The 19,975-nt window shown below is 58.4% G+C and overlaps 3 protein-coding genes across 5 annotated transcripts; 2 read left to right on the forward strand and 1 right to left on the reverse strand.

The window, feature by feature from the left end:
* Positions 1–75: 75 nt before the first annotated feature.
* On the reverse strand, positions 76–2,833 carry MPI (mannose phosphate isomerase). Of its 2 annotated transcripts, XM_086620454.1 has the most exons (8): positions 2,818–2,833; positions 2,438–2,565; positions 1,909–2,109; positions 1,684–1,825; positions 1,356–1,538; positions 1,066–1,239; positions 721–929; positions 76–308 (listed from the first exon to the last, which is right to left on the reverse strand). In XM_086620454.1, exons 1-8 carry the CDS (start codon positions 2,831–2,833, stop codon positions 90–92), a joined length of 1,272 nt encoding a protein of 423 aa, XP_086476580.1. In that variant the 3' UTR covers positions 76–89. The 2 variants fall into 2 exon arrangements, with proteins under 2 accessions (XP_086476580.1, XP_086476581.1); XM_086620455.1 differs by lacking the exons at positions 1,356–1,538; positions 2,818–2,833 and having other exon boundaries at positions 2,438–2,479.
* A 593-nt stretch (positions 2,834–3,426) lies between these two features.
* SCAMP2 (secretory carrier membrane protein 2) lies at positions 3,427–15,229 on the forward strand. Of its 2 annotated transcripts, XM_086620537.1 has the most exons (10): positions 3,427–3,509; positions 8,471–8,551; positions 9,214–9,359; positions 9,754–9,789; positions 10,222–10,367; positions 11,006–11,134; positions 11,654–11,813; positions 12,302–12,403; positions 14,169–14,286; positions 14,982–15,229. In XM_086620537.1, exons 1-10 carry the CDS (start codon positions 3,453–3,455, stop codon positions 15,126–15,128), a joined length of 1,122 nt encoding a protein of 373 aa, XP_086476663.1. In that variant the 5' UTR covers positions 3,427–3,452; the 3' UTR covers positions 15,129–15,229. The 2 variants fall into 2 exon arrangements, with proteins under 2 accessions (XP_086476663.1, XP_086476664.1); XM_086620538.1 differs by lacking the exon at positions 9,754–9,789 and having other exon boundaries at positions 9,214–9,303; positions 10,250–10,367.
* Positions 15,230–16,606: 1,377 nt separating this feature from the next.
* On the forward strand, positions 16,607–19,975 carry ULK3 (unc-51 like kinase 3). The gene is made up of 16 exons (XM_086620535.1): positions 16,607–16,708; positions 16,952–17,092; positions 17,279–17,399; positions 17,510–17,614; positions 17,691–17,834; positions 17,955–18,037; positions 18,125–18,280; positions 18,357–18,462; positions 18,589–18,629; positions 18,751–18,853; positions 18,964–19,028; positions 19,162–19,240; positions 19,342–19,382; positions 19,464–19,511; positions 19,598–19,652; positions 19,924–19,975. The coding sequence occupies exons 1-16, from the start codon at positions 16,607–16,609 to the stop codon at positions 19,938–19,940; spliced, it is 1,407 nt and encodes a 468-aa protein (XP_086476661.1). The 3' UTR covers positions 19,941–19,975.

A 19,975-nucleotide genomic window follows, 5' to 3' on the forward strand; every position in this document is an offset into this window, starting at 1 on the left:
AGGAGAAACTTCCAAGCGAGATGACTTTGTCCAGGCCAGTTTCTATCTACTCGATCATGGAGTGATGGGGGAAGCGTCCCGGGTCCCGCTCAGAGGAGGCAGCAGGCTCGGAAGAGCAGCATCCCGTCCGGCGAGGAGAGGTGGAGGGAGATGCTCTCGTTGGCAGAGATGAAGAGCACGGAGCCGCGACGCAGAGTCATTTCGGAGGCTGCGGCTGTGGAGGTGCCCACCGCCGTCCCTTGGATCACTAGCAAGATGCTGGCAGACTCCATGGCAGAGACGAGGTAGAGCTTGATGGAGGCAGGGATCTGCAACGGAAAGGGTCACCGTGGCTTGAGTCTCCCCCAGCTTTTCTTCTCTTCGGAGAGCTGCAAGCTCTCTTCCCAACCCGCAGCCGCCTTTGCTGTGCCCAGGCCACCCAGCCCAAGCCCAGGGACCTGCACCCCTGAGACGTCCTCGTGGTTCTCCTTCTGCCCGGAGCTGCTGGAGAAGGTGAGCGAGCTCTAGGCAGACGGGACAGGGGAGGGAGAGGAGCCTGTGGTGCTGCCCAGGGGTGACCCCAGCATCCCTCCACCCTCCCTCAGGCAGTAGCCACAAAGGCAAGCAAACCCAAGCCAAGAAAACCCCGGCCAACCCCATGACGTCCTACCAAGAGCAGAGCCAAAGCTGGTGTCCCCACCACCACGTCTCCCCCCTAAAAGCATCCCTGTCTCCCTTCACCTCTATCCTCATGATGGCAAAGTCTGGCACGGGCGGGTCGTAGAGGTAGACACTGGGGTCGAGCTGGCTCTGCGTGGCCGGGAAGATCTTGGAGCTGCTGGGCGCCGGCGTGTAGTTGAGCATCTCACACAAGGTGAGGACGTCGATGAATTTGGGGGTGAGCCCGGCACGCACCGTGTTATCCGAGCACGCCATGCACTCCACGCAGTCTGCGGGCAACGAGGCAGCGCCGTCAGCCCACCCCAGCCCTCCCACCTGGCCAACCTTGTGCAGGAGACCGCGGCCGCCCTGGGAGACAGTCCCTGCAAGGTCCTGGCAGGGAGGAAGGCCCACTGCGATGCTCACCTCCGTGCAGGTAGGCGTGGGGCTCGTTGGCTCCCAGGAACATGGCCTCCCCCGGCTCCAGCCTCACCAGATTGAGGAAATAAATGGTGAAGCAGCCGATGTCCCCTGGGTACTGGGAGTGCAGCCGCAGCAGCAGGTCACCGTTGCTCCCCGACGTGTCCTTCCCTTCCGCCGCTGCGTGGGCAGAGACCAGGGGAGGGAGCTGGGGGGGTGCCCCATCCCCTTCCCTAAACACAGCCCCCCCACCCCAAAAACGTTCTGGGGGGCCACGGCGGGCAGCGAGAACCCACCTTCCTGGGAGATCCTCTTCACCAGCATGTTCAGCTGGTCGACGAAGAACTTCTTCTCGCTCTTCATCAGGCGGGTGAAGCAGACGCGGAGGGCGGCCGAGACACCGCGGGGGTCGTCGCTCCCGCTGCGCTCCAGCTGCTCCGCCGCCACCTCCCCGATCAGCGCCCGCAGCTCGGGGACGCCTGCCGGGGCGGCCAGCCCGGTCAGCCCCACTGGTTGCCACCAGCCCAGGGTGTCACAGCCACCGTCCCCACCCTGAAGCCACCGCAGGGAGGGAAGGTGGCACCGGGGTCCACCCTCACGCCCGCCCTCCCTCGCCATCCTTACTCTGGAGGAAGGAGACGATCTCCTCCACCGGCCGAAAGCCGCACAAGCCCTCGAAGGGGGTGAGAGCGATGGCCATTTCGGGCTTGTGGTTGGCATCGGGGTAGTGCTCGGGGAACTGGGCGTGCAGCTTCGCCGCCAGCTCCTGGAGAAGGGGGCAAAGGAGCTGGGTGACCTCCCCAGGGACACGGGGTCTGGCCGGGGCTGTCCCCCCGGGGCTCTCCCTACCTTGTTGGGGTGCGCCTGGATGGAGAGGGCGGTGTTGACCGACAGCACCTTGAAGAGGAAGGGCAGCTGACCCTGGAAGGTGTCCTTCACCTTGGCCCCCAGGCAGGCAGGGTTGTCGGCGATCCACTGGCCCAGGGTCTTTTGGGGGATGCGGTTATCCCGGATGACAGCGTCGCCCCGGGGGTGCGCACCCATCCAGAGCTGGGGGAGACAGACAGACGGACGGACGGATGGACCCCTTGAGCCAAGGGGATGACTTGGGCTTTTCTCGAGGCTGCTTGGCCCCGGAGGCAATCGATGCGGCCAAGGCAGCTGCCTCGGGGGCTGAGTCATGCCAGGCTTCTCCCCTCCTCCTCCTCGGGCAGCCCCGCAGCCCCCAGGGGCTATAGGGGACGGGGGAGAGGAGCCAGATCCCTCCCGGAGCTGGCCGAACCTGGGATGGCGAGAGCCACAGCCGGCTGGGATGGACTCAGGGATGGGATGGACACATGGATGGGACGGACACACGGCCGCGTGGCCCAGCACTCACCTCCGCGTAGGGCCGGTCGGGCTGGATCTGGACCAGAGGGTCGCCACTGGCCACCAGCTTGGCCACCTCGCTCTCCAGCCCCACCTTGCCCCAGGAGTAGTTCTGCACGGCGCAGGAGAGCGGGAACACTGCGGGAGGGAAGGCGGACGTTACCGGCGGGTGGAAATAACCCACCGCCCCCCAACCCACCCCCCCACCGCCCTGGGGGTCTCCGTCCTCGTAGGGGTGACCCGCCCACCCGAGGGTTCCCATCCCCACGGGGGGATCCCGTCTCCCTGGGGACACCCTGCGGGCCCGGGGGTCCCACGCTGCCCGGGGAGGTGCCGTGCCCGCCCGGGGGTGCCCCCCCCCCGCCCCGCCGCCCTCCGGGCCCCGCTCACCGCGGATCTCCGCCATGGCTCGGCGGGCACGGCGGTGCAGGGCAGGCCGGGAACCGTAGTCCCGCGGAGGGGGGCTCCGGCGGCGGCACCGCCTCCCCGGGCCGGGCTGGGCTGGGCTGGGCGGGGCGGGGCAGCGCCCTACGCGCGCCCTATAGCAGCTATAGGGGAGCGCGGTATGGGGCTGCGCGGCCGGCTGCCCGGGCAGCGGCACTGCCCGCCAGCATGAACCTCTGCGAGGTCTTTGGGGGGACTATAAGGGGTATTCTCTAGGGGGTATTCTATAGGGGCCACTCTATAGGGGATATTCTATAGGTGACGCGCTATAGGGGACAGACTATGGGCCCTATAGGGGCACCCCTTGCAGAGCGTGCTGCTCCCCCAATAGGTCCCTCTATAGGCGCCCCAATGGAAAGCGCGGCCCCGCCTATAGGGTTAACACCGCCCCCCCCCCGGCGCTATAGGCGGCGGCCGCCGTTGTGACGTCACGCGGCCCCGCCTGCAATGCGCCTGCGCGGCCGGTGGGTGGGCGGGGCGAGGCCAGGTCACGTGGCCGATGGCACAGCGCCCCGGCCGCACCGGAAGTACCTGCCTCGGCGGCGGCGGCGGCGCTGAGCGGAGCCGCGGGGACCGCGCCCATGTCGGGCTTCGACACCAACCCGTTCGCCGACCCGGTGGACATCAATCCCTTCCAGGTGGGCACCGGGCGGCTCCTTCCTCCCCCCTGCCCGCTTCTTCCTTCCCCACCACCGCCGCCGGCGGGACGTGGCACTGATTGAAGAGTTGCTGGCCAATGGCGGCGCCGCTTCTCCCCGCCGCGGCCAATCAGGGCGAGGAGGCGGGACTAAGGGAGGCGTGCTGGGACCGGGACCGGGACCGGGATCCCCCCGGGGCCGCGCTGCCCCGGCCTCGCTTATCCGCGGGGAGCCCCGGGGGTCCCCGCGCCGCCTCCCCAGCCCGCCGCGGCTCACCCAGGGGCGGCGTGACCCCGCCGAGGGCCGCCCGGCCCTTCCCGCCGTCGCTCGCTCGAAGCCCCCGTTTCTCCCCGCAGCGGAGCGCTCCTCCGCCCGAGGAGGGGTCTCGCGTCACCCCCTGCTTCGAACCCCGCTCGTCCCCCACCTCTCCGGCGTTTGGGGAGGGGGTTTCAGCGCCAGCGGAGCCTCGGGGGGTGCTGAAACGGCGGAAATGTTAAAGATAATCCGGTTCCACGGCGGGATGACCGGCTGCCGGGACTCTCCGGGGTCCGTTTTTAGGGTGTCGTAGCGCTGGCTCTTAAAATCGACCCTCTAAGGCAAAGCGCAGCCTTCGGCCGTGGTTTTCGGGGGCCAAAGCCTTTGAGGTTCTTGGGGGCTGTGTCCGCTTTCACCTCGTTTCTCCTCTGTGGGATTAACCCCCGTGCTCGGGAACGCAGGGAGTCGGCCAGGAATGGCCTCTCAGACCCAACTGGTGTGGCGGTGGTGCCAAAACGAGCGTTCTGGCTTTGGCTTCCACCGTTGAGCGGCCGCCGGCACCGCCTTGCCTTTGCTGCTCGGCCGGGATGTAATCGGCAGGAAGGGCTCCGTTCCTGACCTCGGACGGCGTGGCCAAGCCAAAGCGAAACTGTTTGTCGATGAGGCTCAGTGGTTTGAGGAATCCAAGTGAAATCAGAAGTAAAAAAAGCCTTTCTCTCCCTCACCGTCATCTTAACGTGCTCTCGTGTGTCTCGGGAAGGTTTTGGATGACCGCGTTCCTGTAATGGTTTTCCCATGGAGGGTAAATATAGGATGGCTCCCACGTACAGCCACTGTTCCTGCAGGGATTTATTGCTACAGCACTGAGGAAGTAAATATTCTCCTGCTTTACACACGTTGTAGCTGCCCTGGTATCTGACCGAACAGGGCCGTGCTCGTGCTTTACTCACTGTTCAAACAAAAAAGATTAGGAGCGATTTACAACAGGTAAAACTCTGATGTCACGCTTGTGTTTTAACGAGGACACACGTACGTCACGCCGGGGACGCCCCTGCCGTAGTCCCGTGGCTCTTTGCAGCTGGTCTTTGGGGCAGGTTTTGTGTCCTCTCGCGGGAGCGCGAGGTTTCACCTTCACCTCTGTCCCTTCTTTTGAAGAAAAGTTTCCCCGGTCATCAGCAGCTGGACGCGAGGAATCTCCGACTGCTGCTGCCTGGAGCCTCCAAGCCCTGTCTCTGCGATTTGAACATGGCATCTCAACGATGTAGGACAGCACTGCCCCGGTCTGGTCAATCTGGTGACAAACGAGCCTGTTCCCTGCCGGGGTTTGGATCCGTGTGCTGGCTCGGTGCTGCGCAGGGCTGGGGGGACGGTTTTCCTGCCCGACAGGCGCTGCCATCTCCTTCCACACGCTCTGGAGATCTTGCTGGAAGATTAGAAGTGTCTTCACCCTCACAGCCTTGTCACGCTGATGAATATCTCTTGGGTTGGCTTGCCTTGTTGTGGATCCCGGGATAGTGCTTCGTGCCCTGTGAATCCTGACATAATTGGGGAGCTTTGCCTTTTAAGGAGACTTTGTTCACGATGTTGAATAAGCTGGTCCAGTCTTGTTAAAAATATCTCTGGCTCTTCTTTCTGGTACTTATTGTAAGCAGTTAACGAGAGATGATTAACTGCTGTCATTTATTCAGTAGCCTGCTCTAAGCGGCAGCTGTCTCCAAAACTTCGATGCAGGCTTCAGACAGGGCTGGAAACTCCCGTCCATCTTTAGAGATATCGATAATAAAGTCCTTGAGGTTTCTCTCAATGCATCTTCCAGGCAGTGGTGGTGCTCTGAGATCCCGTGCTGGCGGCTGACTGCAGGGCTGGTGATATTTGGGGCAGTTACTGAGATATTTAGACAACGACGTTAAGTTCCAGGTGATTCTCCTTTGAGTTCTCTTGCCTCGGTCTCCTCTAGAGAGGCATCTTGTTTTGTTTCTGTAACCTGTTGGATCAGAAAGAAGTGGAATACTATCCTTCCTTGCACATACCTGTTGTATCAAAATCTTCCAGCACGGCACGACAGCAACTCAGTATTTGCCTTAAACACTGCGTTGGAAAACGGTTTTAATCTTCATGTCAATGCAATTTGGTCTGAACACGAAATTATTCTGCACTGAGGAATTTGAAGTCGTGCAAAATTACACCGTGTATCCCTGCTGCTTGTGGAAGTGATGGTAGGAAGGGCAGAAAACGGGAATGTGCTCGCCGGTGTTCCGCAGATGAATGTAGTAATTGACTTGTGAGCACCGAGTTTGTGGCTGGACGTACTTCCTGAATGAAACGGAGTAGCTGGAGAAGTAAGAGAGCCTTCGGGTGCTCAGGTCCTTCCTTAGCTCTGAAGCAGGAAACAAGTTGAAAAGAATTGCTGGAGTTTAACCGAGGCTCCTAACAACCCTCTGAAAGGAAAGGAAAGGCACGTGGGGCCTTTGGAGCAGAGAGGAGAGCTCGGAGGAGGAGGCACAGCCGAGTAACGTGGCTTCACGTGGTTCAGTGGCTGAACTAAGTCCCCGTTTCCCCGTTTCACAGCATGAAGAGTCAGGCTCGTGCTTGTTTCAAGAGAGTCAACTGTCTTTTAGTCTGGAGCTTGCAGAAAATAACTGGAAAACACGAAGCTTGTGGGCATCTTCTCATTCATCTCTGCTGGTGCCTTTGTATCACGCTCCGTTTCACAGCTGCTCTTTTCCTTCCTGCCCTATCCAGGGCACGGACACACATGTCCAAACACACTGCAGCTTCCTTGCAAGTTCCCTGCTCTTCGTCTATCTGTTTCAGACACGTGCACAATAGCAAGGGAGTGAAGCTGAGCTGCCTTGCCTTGGCTGTACTGCCTAATTAAGGAATTTTCTTTTTTTAAAGCTGTGCAATAAGCTGAAAGGTCGTCTCCCTATGAAATCCAACTGCTCCACGGCTGGAAGCAGTGAAACAGCGGTGCTGCTCTCTCTGCCCTTTCGATAGCAGTGCAGGGCTTTCTTTTTCCTGGAGGTGAGCGAAGAGAACTGCGTGTTTCGCCTCCGCATTCTAGTGTTTCTCCTTATTTCTGAGCGCTCTCCTCCCAGCCTGACCATTCAAGATCTTATAGTGGTTAACGCAGCCTTTGCTTCCCTCTTCCCGTACCTTCCAGGGAGTTTCTCTTCCTTGTGCAGTCGTCTTCTGCTGGACTTTAGTCAGGATGGGACCTCGCCTGGTCCGGATTAAAGGCTGTCGTGCCATCACGCGTCAGCTGGCTTGTAAGCTCGCGTCGAGCGAGCCCATGCGCCTGCAAAACTGGTTAAGCTAAAGCCTCCGGAGGAGTAAGTAGTGGAATAAAACCTCACAACGTGGCGGTTCCGCTGGTTCTCCCCGTTTTTTTTACAGCCCTGCTTGGCTGAGGAGTCCTCCTTCATCAAGCAGCATCCGAAAGCGTCCCATCGGAGATCCCTCAGCCCGGGGTGATTCATAAACCAGCGCAACCTGTTGCGTGGGGAGTGCCTGCTATGGAGGAGATGCGTGGGGTTACTCATTAACCGTTCCGTAGGTGCCTCTCTCCATGGAAGGCTGTGCTAACACTCCGGGAACAGCTCCAGCGGGTTGCAGACAAGCCAGTTGACTTCTCTGCAGCACACCGACTCGGCCAGCCTCGATTGCTGGCTCTTACCTCGTCACAGCCTCTATTACTCCTCACCCCATTAACCACCAAATTAAAATGATCATGAGATGCGAGTTGCTGGGAGAGGGAGGGAAGGGTGAAAAGCCACTTTTTAATTTTTTCAGCTACGCTCAGCTATGAGGTTTCCAGGTTGTTGTCACAGAAGGATTTCCCACTTGAAAAAGTACCTCGTTTCTCTAATAGCTGGGCAGGGAAACACTCCAGAGGTCCAAGGCTGGCCGTTAAAGAGGGATCTGTCATGGAAAGTAGTGTGTATAAAAGAAATAAAAACAGCTGAGGGCGTTGCAGGTGAGGGGAGAAAGGTGTTTTCGGCAGAGGTGCCGAGAGCCTTTTTTTAAGCAATCAGACTATTCGATGGAGACAAGTAGGAGATGCTGTGAGTACGGGTGAATGCAGCTGTTATGCCAGCAGCATTAAAACCTCCAAAAGCAATTGGTGTCACACCTCCAGCTCAGTTTTCCTGGGTGTTTTGCCTTTTCAGAGCCATCATTGGCATTTTAGCTCGCTGGTCTAAATGCCTTGTGAGGCAACCAGGACCAGTTGTACCTGGAAACTCATTTTGTGAGGCTCTGCTCTGCTTTGTGGATCCTTGCTTGTTTTGTGGTTCAAGTGAGGCTTGGGAGATGGTCCTGGGTGTCCCACAACTCTCTGACCACAGGTGAATGAATTCGTGTCCCTCTTCCAGTCCCTGGAAATTAGGAATAACTCGCTGTAGGTAAGTGGTAGTAATCTGCAGAAAGGGCTCCTTGTGCCAAAAGCACGTTGTAGTTCTTCAAATATACCTCTGGGCTGAGCAGGAGATTACTTCTGCCCACGAATCTTGCCTAGCTGGTAGTCATCTCCTTGGTTATTTCAATTCCCTGCCAGCCAAGGCCATCTCCCTGTGGCAGGGATGCGTTTCACCCCATCCTGTTCCCAAGTTAATGAGTGGGTGGAAGGTGGGCAGTACGGATAACGTATAAGCTGAGGATGACCCGTGTCCGATGCTGATGTGTCTTTCCCCTCTCTCTCCTTTCAGGATCCCTCGGTGACACAGCTCACAAACACCAGCCAAAGCGGCCTGGATGAATTCAACCCCTTTTCTGAGAGCTCCCAGCTGGTACGTGCCACGTGGCTTTGCACTGAGCGTCTCGGTGGTGGTTTCAGCAGTGGGGAAGGTCCCTGGGCAGGTGCAGCTTCAAAGAAAAACGACGGAGGCATTCGCAGCTGATTCCCTCACGGACAGCGTAGCATCCGTGGCAAGCTGCAAGCGACTGCTCCTGCACTGGAGCACTAAGAAACTCCCAGCTGGAGCTCTCCACTCGCGTGGAACAGCTTCTCTCACACTCGCTGCTGCCTCGCAGCGAAGCTACATGAAGTGTGAAGGGGAAGATGTTTTGTGGCAGGAGGCGTCGATATTTATGTGGTCGCTGGGCTGGGAGCTGAGCTGCTGCGGTGATATCATTGATGGCTCGCTGCAAGGACGTAGTTCTTATTTCTAGGCTGCTGTCGTGGGTGAGATGGGAAAAGGACATTGGGGAAAACAGGGTAGAGCAATATTTGCAGCTCAAAGAGGACTGGTCAAAATCCTTTTTTTGTTTTCTCCTCTGCCTAATAGCCGTAATGCTTAAGTGCTGCTCCCCCAGGGCAAGTAAGGAACTAACAATTTTTTGAAAACAAAGAGCTGCTTTCTGGTTTAGTAGTGCTAAAACTTGAGCTGTTCTTGGCTAAAAGAAGCCCCGTGTAACGTGTTTTGCCTCGTTGCTTGTGATTCATACGCAGACAAATGCGGCACGCACGACGCCGGCCACGCAGCCCTCGGGCCACTCGCAGCCTGCTGTCCTGCAGACATCCGTGGAGCCCACTCCCCAGGTATGGCAACCTGCTGCCTTCCCGAGAGCTGGGCTGGAGAGCCTGAAGGAGCTCCTGTGGGCTTCTGGAGGCTTGTGGGAATGGGAGTGGAGCAGGATCCTCTGGGGTCGGGTGCGGGAAGCTGCAGATGATCTTTTAAACTTGCATTCGTACCTGCCTTGCGAAGCAGATCTCTGTAGGAAATACATACGTGCAGTTCTGTTTCTGCCTTTTCCCCGTCCTTCTGGTGGCAGGGCTCACGTCGCCTTGTATCCTGTTTGCTCTGGCTTCCCTCTGCAAACACCGAAACATGCCCTGCTAATGGTTTTAGCTTAGTTCTGGTGACTGCTCAGTCACGCTCGGTTCCAGGAGTGTAAAGGCAGTCTAGCTGCGCGTTGCAGCCGCTGCTTGGACGGGCTGGCAAGTACCCGGCTGCCAGGGCCACCTCATCCAAAGAGCAGAGAAGCTGAGGCAGAAGAGGTGCTTGAGAGGTGGTGGTAGACAGCTGTTTTGCCTTTCCTTTGTACCTCCTCTCCTAGCTGGGAAGGAAATTGTCCTGGTAAACTCCAGGGTCCTGGTCACTGCTCTGGTGTAAGGCAGTTAGAGCAATGAGGCAAACTGGGAGGTAGAAGGAGCTCCAAGAAAAGCATAGCTTTGCTGGAAGGGTGTAGAGCATGGGCAACAGAGTGGACAGCCTCCTGAGGGCTTTTCCAGCCCTGTCTTCCCATGGGATAAGAGAGGAACATCCGGGTGGAGTTCTGCGTTGATGTTGATTTTTGTCTTCCAGTGGGTAAGGCAGAAAGCCTCAAGAAGCTCCAGGTGAGCCACAGGTGTTCAGCTCTCCAATTGTCCTCAGTTGTTGCTGTTGAATTGCCTTTTGCTTCCGTTCCAGTTTAGCACCTGGTGTGTTTGGCGTTGCCGCTGCCTCGGGTGGGGAAGGACTTACCTTTTTCTCCTCCTGCTTCAGGCTGTGGCTGCGGCAGCGCAGGCTGGGCTGCTTCAGCAGCAGGCGGAATTAGAGAGGAAGGCAGCCGAGTTGGAGAAGAAGGAAAGGGAATTGCAGAGTAACGCAGCCAGCATCAATCGTGAGTACTGCTTCCCAGGGAAGACTGAGTCGCTCGGCTTGTCGGAATTCGATGAAGGCTCAGCCTGTCCAAGCCGTGTGTCTTTCCTCTAGTCCCTCTTGGGACTGGACCTGTTGTCCCATAACTGACAAAGTGGGAAACAAGCTCGGAGATGAGATGCTGGAGACCAGCTCTGGTGGGTCCCTGCCCTCGAGCGTGCTCTCAGTGTCCGTGCTTGGCCACCTTAAGTTCTTCAAGCACCAATTTTGCTTCCGTGTCCGAGCTGTTGCGTGACACCGCCGCATTACTGAGGGCAACAAAGCCTTTTTTCAGTCTCTTAACCAGAGCGAAAACCAGTATTTTTCCCCTAACCTCGATTTTAAACGGCTGGATCTGGACTTGCAGCGCCGAGTGGCGACGGTTGTGGTGGTTCTTTGGCCGTTGCAGGGAGGAGAGCCCCCAGACCAGACCAACCTGCCTCCCTCCTGCCGGCAGTTAATGCATCCCTGCTGTGCTCCCGGCTCCAACCTCGTTACTTACCAAGACGTAGCCTCTTCCAAAGTTTTAATATCAGTGTACACGAATGGCTACTTGCAAATTATGGCGCGTGAATGAAATCTTTCAGCGGGTGAAGAACTGCTCCTTTCTCCTTTCCCCAGCGAGGCAAAACAACTGGCCACCACTTCCCAAGAAGTGTCCCATCAAGCCATGCTTTTATCAGGATTTTTCGGCGGACATCCCGGCCGACTACCAGCGGATATGCAAGATGCTGTATTACTTGTGGATGTGTAAGTCATGGCTTGAACTGCAGTGGCAACTCTTTTCTGAGAAGATTCTGTATCAAATGCTGGGCTTTGCCACGCAGTGAATTCTGTAGGTGTTGCCTGCAAGGGTAAAGTCTCCCTTCCTTTTTTATGAAAGCAAATGTAAAGCACTCGGGATCAAGTTTTTTGCTTTGGGAATAGCTCGTTCCTGACAGAAGTCTGATTGTTGTTTAATGGGGACTTTACAGTCCGAGACAGCAGATAATACGGTTGGGAGATGGGATGTAAAACAGTCTCAACCGTATTGGTCAATTGTGATGCTCTGAAAAGATTTAAGATTTGGTTGTAAGCAGCAGGATCAGATGAGGTTCTTAGGTTAAGCTCTGTTTTCAAGGGAGGGAAGGAAATGAGATGGCCCAAAGGCTCCTTAATTTCTGCAGAGCTCCATGTGTTCAGTGAGAGATTAGGGATGCGTGGAGAGGCTTCTGAGTTTTCCAAGAACTTACTGATGTTTCTTCTCTCTCTCTCTCCTGTCCCAAACAGTGCATTCGATTACCCTGCTCCTAAACCTGCTCGCTTGCCTGGCATGGTTCACAGTCCAGGCGCAGAGAGGAGTAGACTTTGGTCTCTCCATCTTGTGGTTTATTTTATTCACTCCTTGTGCCTTTCTCTGCTGGTACCGACCAATTTACAAGGCTTTCAGGCAAGTACTGTTTGCTTCTGTAACGGGGATATATCTTTTAGCGGGAGGAGCTTTGGTTTTGACTGGTCTGATCATATATTGCCTGCAGGATTTTTCCAGCTCTTCACATCGTGAAATAGATCAAACCCACTTGTTCCTAAACATACTAGAAGCATCTGATGGAACTCGTTTATGGTGGACCTTTTTCCTCCTGCAATCCAAACCTAGCCAACCATAGGGTCCTGCTTTTTATTAATTTCTGAGAAACTGTTTGGCACGCTCGTGTGCTGAACACACTGTGTGTGCACTGGGCAGAGGGGTGGTTTTGCAATATGCAGTGGAACGTGTTGTAACTTGTGTCGCTGCATAAGTTCCTCCTGAACTCACCTTCCCTTAGCAGCTTTCTCCTGGAGAAAGGGGTTCGCTGATTGTTTCCCTCCTCTTAGAGAAGGGAGTCTGTGCAGGGATCGTGTCCCTGGGTTTCACTCCTGCTGCCGTCTCTCCTGCAGGTCTGACAGCTCCTTCAGCTTCTTCGTCTTCTTTTTCATCTTCTTCTGCCAAATAGCAATCTACATCATCCAGGCTGTCGGCATTCCGGGCTGGGGAGACAGGTAAGCTTGGTTTCACGGGCTGCTGTGTCACAGCCCTGCACGGATGCTTTTTCTCACTGGGGCTGTGACTGTTAGAAGCTTTGGGATCCCTTGTTCCTCCGTTTCTGGCCGCTGTCTGTTCTTTCTCCCATGGTTTTCCTCTCTCACCTGATACACCGCGTTGGCAGGTTCCACCTGGGCTGCCTCTCCCCTGTGTTCTTCCCATCCTAATCCCAGCAAAGGCGTGTACCTTTTCCACTCCTGCTGTGAGATGGCGCTGAAAGGAGTATGTTGAATCTTCCATACCTCCTCTGCTGCCGTCCCCCTCACTTAATACATTTAGTACTTATCCCCAAGCCTCTTGTTGTACCTCTTGTGGTACCGCTGACCACATCTGCCTCGCGTCAAAACGGAGCCTTCCCTGATAGAGGCTGTAGCGTGGGGGTCAGGGATCTCTGACCCGGAGTCTGGGCACGGCTTAACTCAACACTGCTCCTGGCAGCCTGATTCTGTCCCCAGACTCTTCCTCAGTTTCTCTCGAGCGTGCTGTCGGCGGGCTGCGTTTCAAAAAATAAGCAGAGGGATTTTTCTCCTCCCCCTTTCTTGATGGCGCTGTGCAGAAGGGTGAGTCTGGGCTTCTGGAGTGGCTCCAGCAGACCTCCCAGCAGCGAAGGCACCGGCTTTCCTTTCGCCTCGCTGCGCTGGCCGCCGCTCAGATCCCCGAGCGACTGTGCACAGCGAGAAGGTTAACAGCCAGTGGTGTTTCTCCCGGGGGCAGCCCGCGGGCCATGAGCGCCGCCAAACCGCTGTCTATTTTCGCCCGCTGCCCGCAGAACGGCTCGTGGGCAGCGCTGTCCTCGTGCCACCTCGGCGGGGGGTGGGGGGGAATTGGAAGGGGGCCAGTCCGTTTTTTAGCCTGACTTTGAGCTTTTTGCCATTTCCTGGAGCCAGGCAGCGCGGTTATTTTTGGCTGTAGCGCGCGGTGTGCCTTTCCGCTTCCTTGTGGTGAGCGAGAAGTTGTGCCACGCGCCAAATGGGATGGTTTGGCTCGCTGGGTTCCCTCGCTGGTGGTGGCACGCCGTTTCCTTGGGTGAGCAGTTGGAATGGTTCCTTTCTCCAGCACCCAGGAGAATGGTTCCTTTCTCCAGCACCCAGGAGGGTGTTTTGAGTGAGGCATCTGGGCGTTTTTGCCCGCAGCCAAGCACTGATAACTCCCAGCATCCTCCCTGCCCCTTCCCTTCAACAACTGCCAGTTTCCTCCTTTCTGTAGCTCTAACTTCATCCATTCCTTCCTTCTTCTTCCTTCCCCTCCCAACACGTCCATCCCAGGCCAGGCAGAACTGTCACGGTGTAGGTCTAGGGTCCAGATCCACCAGCTGATCTCTACCAATGTAGATGCACCAGCCTGTCCTTACCCTACTTGGCTGAATTTTGAGATGATGTTCATGGAAATGACTTGATTTATGACAACGGTATCAGTTGCCACCTAAGGTGGGTGGCCCAGGGGCCAGAGCTGTGGCACGGGTGGGGCGAGCACGCGATTCTCTTGCGTAGAGGTGGATCGCTTCTAAAAATGAGAAGGGAAATTGTGGCCCCCAACGAGTGCCTGGCTGAGCTCTGCGTCCCTCTTTCCACCGCCGTTACGTTTGGGTTTGCAGTTCCCTGGAGCCTTCCCCCAAAAGGCTCTTGCCCAAGTTTCCAAGCCTCTTCTCCCTCCGCTCCGTCTCTCCCTGTGAATGGAGCGCTGGCCGTGCTCACCCCGCTCTCTCCTCTCTCCCTCTCGCAGCGGATGGATCGCGGCGCTGTCGGAGCTGCACGAGAACCTGGCCGTGGCCGTTATCATGATGGTGGTGGCCGCGTTCTTCACGCTCTGCGCCGTTCTCTCGCTCTTGCTCCTCAAGCAGGTGAGTGGCTCGGGGGCAAGGCGAGGGCTCGCCTGGGTGGCAGATCTGCAGGTCAGGCTGCTCCCAGGCTGTCCTGGGGTTGCCACCTCCCTCTCATCTCCCTGGGGATTAGCTTGCTTTTGAAGCTGTAATCAGGGCGCTGCCAGGTCAAGATTTTTAATGAAAGTGGTTTTGGTGCTGTCACTTGTATTAAATTGTCCGGAGAAGATGGCCAGCAAGGTCCCAGACGTCACCTTCCTCAGAGACACCAAATTTCTTGCACCTCCCATTAGCTCGAGTCTGTCCGGAGCTGCTTGAGCAGTTGTTTGGTTGGGGTATCCGGGGCTACCGCAATCCTGTGGGATTTTTCAAAGCCTGGTGGGATCCAAACTGGTGCCTTCCCGCTGGCTCCCAAACACAAGCCCTCCCTCCTTCTGATCAACCGCACGAAGACTGCAGTTAACAGCAGAAACGTGGCTTTGGGGCAGGCAAGGACAGGCAGGACTGGCTCTGTTTCCATCTCTTCCTCCTCCTTTTCTCCTCAGTTACATCCTGAAGGAAATACCTACTGGTTGTAGTTGCCGGGGCACCTTCAGCTCCTGCCCTGCAAGCATCCGTCAGCGCAGGGGTTAAGCATCCATTCCATCCCCGTGTGGCAAGCCCATCCCTGTGCTGACTGATTGATTTATTTTTCCCCCTCTCTTTCTGTTTCCCAGGTGCATTCCCTGTATCGGCGCACGGGAGCCAGTTTCCAAAGGGCCCAGGAAGAGTTTTCCCAAGGCATCCTCACCAACAGGAGCTTCCAGAACGCAGCTGCTGGGGCAGCCTCCTCAGCCGCACAGAGTGCTTTCCGGGGAAACTAGCCCCTTCCCCGGGCTGCCTCCCCTTCGCTTCCTCTGCCATCGTCACCCCAACCTTCATTTTGTTTTATTTTAAATTTTTTTTCTTTTTTTTTTTTTTTTTTCCTAAAGATGCACTTTTCGGGGGTACCGTGTTAGCTGTGTGATGCCGACTCCAGATGAGAAGAGGTCTGGGATTTTTTTTTTAGCTTCAGCTGGCCTACGTTTAAGGATTAGTTTTCCCTGTCTTGTTTTAGGGTGCGGGGAGATAGGGGAGACGTTCTCTGAAGCAAATACATTTCTCTATCCAGGACGCACCGAGTGTTTGTCTCTCTTCCTCCCCTCGCCCTGTCCATAGCAGGAAGGTGAGGGCAGCAGGTTTTGGATTTAACTCTCTCTCTCCTACTGGCCTTTGCTAGGAAGAATTGGGTTATCTGCTGTTTTTGGGGGGGGGAGGGGGGGGGGGGGGGGCGGTTTGTAACTTGCATGTGGTTTATGTCGTTGATTTTTAAGAGTAGAAACTGTGCTGTTGGTTTATTACACTTACACCATGCTGCATTTTGACCTCTTCAACTGCTCGGCTTCCTGGGAGTCGGGGTAACGTGGCACGAAGGAAAACCTGGGAGCAGGGGGGTTAGAGAGAACGGGAAACGTCTGTCATCTTGGCCTCCCTCCGCTTCCATGAGGATCCTGCAGACAACGGCCCTGGAGGGGTTCCTGTGCCCTTTCCCCAGCACCCACAGCCCCGGGGAGGGGGAAAAGGGGATCAGTGGGGGCTGAGTCTTCACCACAGCCTTAAACTGGGAGAGGAAAAGGGATTTTTGTTCAACTCGCCAGCTCCGCTGTTCGGGAGCAGCGGCTCAGACACCGCGTGGTGCCGGTTCCGTTCTTCGCCCACCAGCCTTGAGAGCCTGAAGGAATTTTTTTTTCTCCGGGGACAACTCCTCCCACCTATTTTTGGGGTTTTTCAGCTGGAAAAGAACAGGTTTGATGTATGTTGAGCTTCGAAAGCCGTGTCTCCAAACGGGGTGCCCCTTTGGATGTGGATGGGGTGTGATGGGGATGGTTTCCTTACCCGCCGAGGATCTTTTTGGGGGGGGGGGCGGGGGGGGGGGGGGGGGGAGAGTGTTGCATTTTGGGCAACTTCTCTGGCAGAGCACGGGGGTGGGGGGGGCTGCCTGGTGCCCTGCCACCCTCCTCACCCAGAAATTGGTGGTTTTGATTATTTTGGGGTTCCCCCCCCCCGCCTCTGATCTTTTCATGTCGAAAATAAAAAATGAATAATAAACAATGCAGATGTGCTGGGAATAAAATCGCGCACACGCACGGAGGGCGGGGCGGGAGCGAGGGGGCGGGGCTTGGTGGGGAGCGTGGCCGGGGTTGTGGGCGTGGCCAGGCGGGTTGTGGGCGTGGCCAGGCGGGTTGTGGGCGTGGCCAGGGCCGGGGCGCGCTGGGAAGGCGGAAGCGCGGCGGGTGCCGGGGCCGGGGGGGCCGGTTCGGGAATGGCCGGGGCGGGCTGGGCGCCGCCGCGCCTGGCCGAGTTCATCCTCACCGAGCGCCTGGGCGCCGGCACCTACGCCACCGTCTACAAGGCCTACAGGAAGGTGGGTGTCCCCTCCTGCGCCCCCTCCCCTCCCGTGGGACCCCCCCCCCCCCCCCCCCTTTCCCCAGCCCTCCCTATAGAACACCCTATATGCGACCTGCTGCCGCCGCTCTGGGACCTGCCGCCTGTCACCCCCTTCCAGGGGCTCCTCCCCACCCAGACCCCCCCTGGCAGGCTGGGGAAGGACCCCCGGGGTGGGTGGGTGGGTGGGTGGGGGGGCTGCAGGGTTGGCTCCCCTCGGCAGAAGGACACGCGCGAGGTGGTGGCCATCAAGTGCGTGAGCAAGAGGAGCCTCAACCGGGCGTCGGTGGAGAACCTGCTGACCGAGATCGAGATCCTGAAGACCATCCGCCACCCGCACATCGTGGAGCTCAAGGACTTCCAGGTGGGGCTGGGGGTCTGCCCAGCATCCGTGCGGCTCAGCTTCTGGGCTCCATCCTGCCTCCCCACGGGGGTATCCGCGGGGCTCGGGGCCAGCGACTGGGTGAACCAGTCTGGGTGGCCCCTGCGTGGGTGGGATAGGCGGGTGGGACCAGCCGGGGCGATGCGATGAGGTCTTGTTGCCTCGCAGTGGGACAGCGACCACATCTACCTGATCATGGAGTTCTGTGCTGGCGGGGACCTCTCCCGCTTCATCCGGATGCGCCGGATCCTCCCCGAGAAGGTGGCTCGCATCTTCCTGCAGCAGCTCGGTAAGGACGCCCACGCTGGCTCCATCGGGAATCCTCTGCTGGGGTTTTTGGGAGGACGGGGCTGCGGTGGTGTCCCACCCATTCCTGCCATCCACCCGCTGCCCACCCAGCCTGCGCCTTGAAGTTCCTCCACGACCGCAACATCTCCCACCTGGACCTCAAGCCACAGAACATCCTCCTGAGCGCCCCGGAGAACCCCCAGCTGAAGCTGGCAGGTCAGGCCAGGGCCCCGGGGAGGGACAATTCCTCTTCCATCCTCCCCCTACCCCATCCCCGCCCTCTCCCCCGCAGATTTCGGCTTTGCACAGCACATGTCGCCGTGGGACGAGCAGCACGTTCTGCGGGGCTCCCCGCTCTACATGGCCCCCGAGATGGTGTGCCGCCAGCAGTACGATGCCCGGGTGGACCTGTGGTCGGTCGGTGTCATCCTCTACGGTGGGCTTTTGCTTTTATCCCCCCCTCCCTGCCCTGGGGGGCTTGACTTGAGCCCCTTTGAGAGGGGTTTGCCCCTCTCCATCTCCCCCCACCGCTCCCTTTTCCCCCCCATCCCTGCAGAAGCACTTTTTGGGAGGCCACCCTTCGCTTCCCGCTCCTTCGCCGAGCTGGAGGAGAAGATCCGCAGCGAGCGGGCTGTTGAGGTAACGTGGGATGGGACGGAGCTGGGGGGTCCTTGCAGCCTGTCCCTGTGCCGGGGGTGGGTGGTCTCAGCCCCCTTCCCTCCCCAGCTGCCCAGCCGGCCCCTACTGTCCCCGGAGTGCCGGGATCTCTTAAGCCAACTCTTGGAGAGGGACCCTTTGAAACGCATCTCCTTCGAGAACTTCTTTGCCCACCCCTTTGTGGATATGGAGCACGGCCCCGGCCCTGAGAGCCTCTCCAAGGCGGTGGGTGAGCGGGGTGCTGGTCCCAAGGGATGTGGTGGGGGGCCCGAGCGCTGAGCCCCCTCCTCATCTTCCCCAGACCGACCTGGTGGTGGAGGCAGTGAAGAAGGATCAGGAGGGGGATGCCTCCGCTGCCCTCTCCCTCTACTGCAAAGCCCTGGAGTATTTTGTGCCAGCTCTGCACTGTGAGTCCACCCCGGGGGTTGTGTCTTGGGTGGTTCTGGGTGCATCTAGGGGGGCAGCACCCCAGGGGAGGCCACTTTGCAACCCACCCACCCACCCCAGTGTTCAGTCACTCTCCCCCCTCCTAGATGAAAGTGATGCTCGCCGGAAAGAAGCCATCCGGGCTAAGGTGAGCCCAAAATCCCTGGGGAGGTGGGGGACGACAGCATTCCCCCGGCCTGGGCAAAAATATCCCCCCATCCTCTGTGATGGGGGTCCCCTCACACCTTTCTCCCCCCCACTATTGGCAGGTGGGGCAGTACATCTCCCGAGCAGAGGAGCTGAAGGCGTTGGTCACCTCCAGCAACAAGAACCTCCTGCAGCAGGGGAACCCGGCCAGGGAGCTCCTTAAAGGTAGTGGGTTTTGGGGACACCCCCCACCACCGCCACCCTTGGGCATCGGGGTGGGAAGGGGGCACCCAGTGGGCCCAGGCTGCACCCTGCTTCGACGTCCCCTCTCGCAGAGATGGCCAAGGACAAACCTCGGCTCTGCGCTGCGCTGGAGATGGCGTCTGCTGCCATCGCTAAGGTGAGTCGTGGCTTTTGGGGGTCTCCTTGAGCGAAAAGGGAAAGAAGCAAACCCGGGTGGGGGGTATCCCCCCACCGTATCCTCCCCCACCAACCCTAACCCAGCTGCAGCCCAGCCCCAGGGTCTCTTGCAGGAGGAGGAAGGCAAAGACGACGATGACACCCTGGAGCTCTACCAGCAGAGCCTGGGGGAGCTGCTGCTCCTCCTGGCCGGTGAGTTGGGACCGTGGGACCGCGGCGGGTGCTGCGGGGCAGGACACCCATCTTGCTCCCACCACCGATCCGACGGCCGATCCCTCCTCTTCCCTCTGCAGCGGAGCCGGCGGGGAGGCGACGGGAGCTGCTCCATGCGGAGGTGAGCGGGTGCCGCCCGCGGGATGGCCGCGCAGCCCCGTTGGCACGGCTTTGAAGGGCCTTTTTCCTCCCTCTCCGCCAGATCCAGACCCTGATGGCCCGAGCTGAGTACCTGAAAGATCAGATGAAGGTACGGCCGCTTGAGGAGATGGGGGGCTCTGGAGCGAGCTGAGGCAGGGGTCACAGGCTGGAAAACAGCCCTTTTTCCCTCGGCAGATGCGGGAAGCACGATCCATGGGCAAGGAGGCGCTGGCAGAGCCCGTCCGGAGCAGTGAGTCCCTGTCTCCGTCTCCTCTTGTCTCGTCGGAGGGGGTTTGGCGAAAGGGGCTTGGGGAAGTGTCCCCCAGCTTTGTGACTGCGGTCCTGCAGCGGGAGATATCCCTACAGCTGCCACAGCTGTGGGGATATTCCTGCCCGTGGGCGATCCCAACCCTGCACGCCCTCCTCTCCCCCGGCGCAGGGCAGTTAGTGCCCGGGAGCCCACCTGGGCAGGGTGATGGCCTGTGCCATGGGGTGACAGCCCTCTGTCCCCCTTGGCACAGCCTGTACCCTGCAGTGATGCCTGGGAGCCGGCCGGCAGGACGCTGCTCACCG

This window comes from Tauraco erythrolophus, chromosome 14, assembly GCF_009769465.1.
Source record: "Tauraco erythrolophus isolate bTauEry1 chromosome 14, bTauEry1.pri, whole genome shotgun sequence".
Taxonomy (NCBI): Eukaryota; Metazoa; Chordata; class Aves; order Musophagiformes; family Musophagidae; genus Tauraco; species Tauraco erythrolophus.

What these genes read in the sequence shown, in the direction of transcription:
- MPI (XM_086620454.1), bottom strand. An exon ending in TCCAGGCGCACCCCAACAAG is followed by an intron (nt 1,826 to 1,908) that starts GTAGGGAGAGCC and finishes CCCCTTCTCCAG; the next exon opens with GAGCTGGCGGCGAAGCTGCA. An exon ending in TTGCCATCATGAGGATAGAG is followed by an intron (nt 309 to 720) that starts GTGAAGGGAGAC and finishes TTTCCGTTGCAG; the next exon opens with ATCCCTGCCTCCATCAAGCT.
- SCAMP2 (XM_086620537.1), top strand. Translation starts at nt 3,453, where the DNA reads ATGTCGGGCTTCGACACCAACCCGTTCGCCGACCCGGTGGACATCAAT. An exon ending in GAGAGCCTGAAGGAGCTCCT is followed by an intron (nt 9,360 to 9,753) that starts GTGGGCTTCTGG and finishes AGAGAAGCTGAG; the next exon opens with GCAGAAGAGGTGCTTGAGAG. An exon ending in GCTGTATTACTTGTGGATGT is followed by an intron (nt 11,135 to 11,653) that starts GTAAGTCATGGC and finishes TGTCCCAAACAG; the next exon opens with TGCATTCGATTACCCTGCTC.
- ULK3 (XM_086620535.1), top strand. Translation starts at nt 16,607, where the DNA reads ATGGCCGGGGCGGGCTGGGCGCCGCCGCGCCTGGCCGAGTTCATCCTC. An exon ending in GGTCGGTGTCATCCTCTACG is followed by an intron (nt 17,835 to 17,954) that starts GTGGGCTTTTGC and finishes CCATCCCTGCAG; the next exon opens with AAGCACTTTTTGGGAGGCCA. An exon ending in GGCCAGGGAGCTCCTTAAAG is followed by an intron (nt 18,854 to 18,963) that starts GTAGTGGGTTTT and finishes CCCCTCTCGCAG; the next exon opens with AGATGGCCAAGGACAAACCT.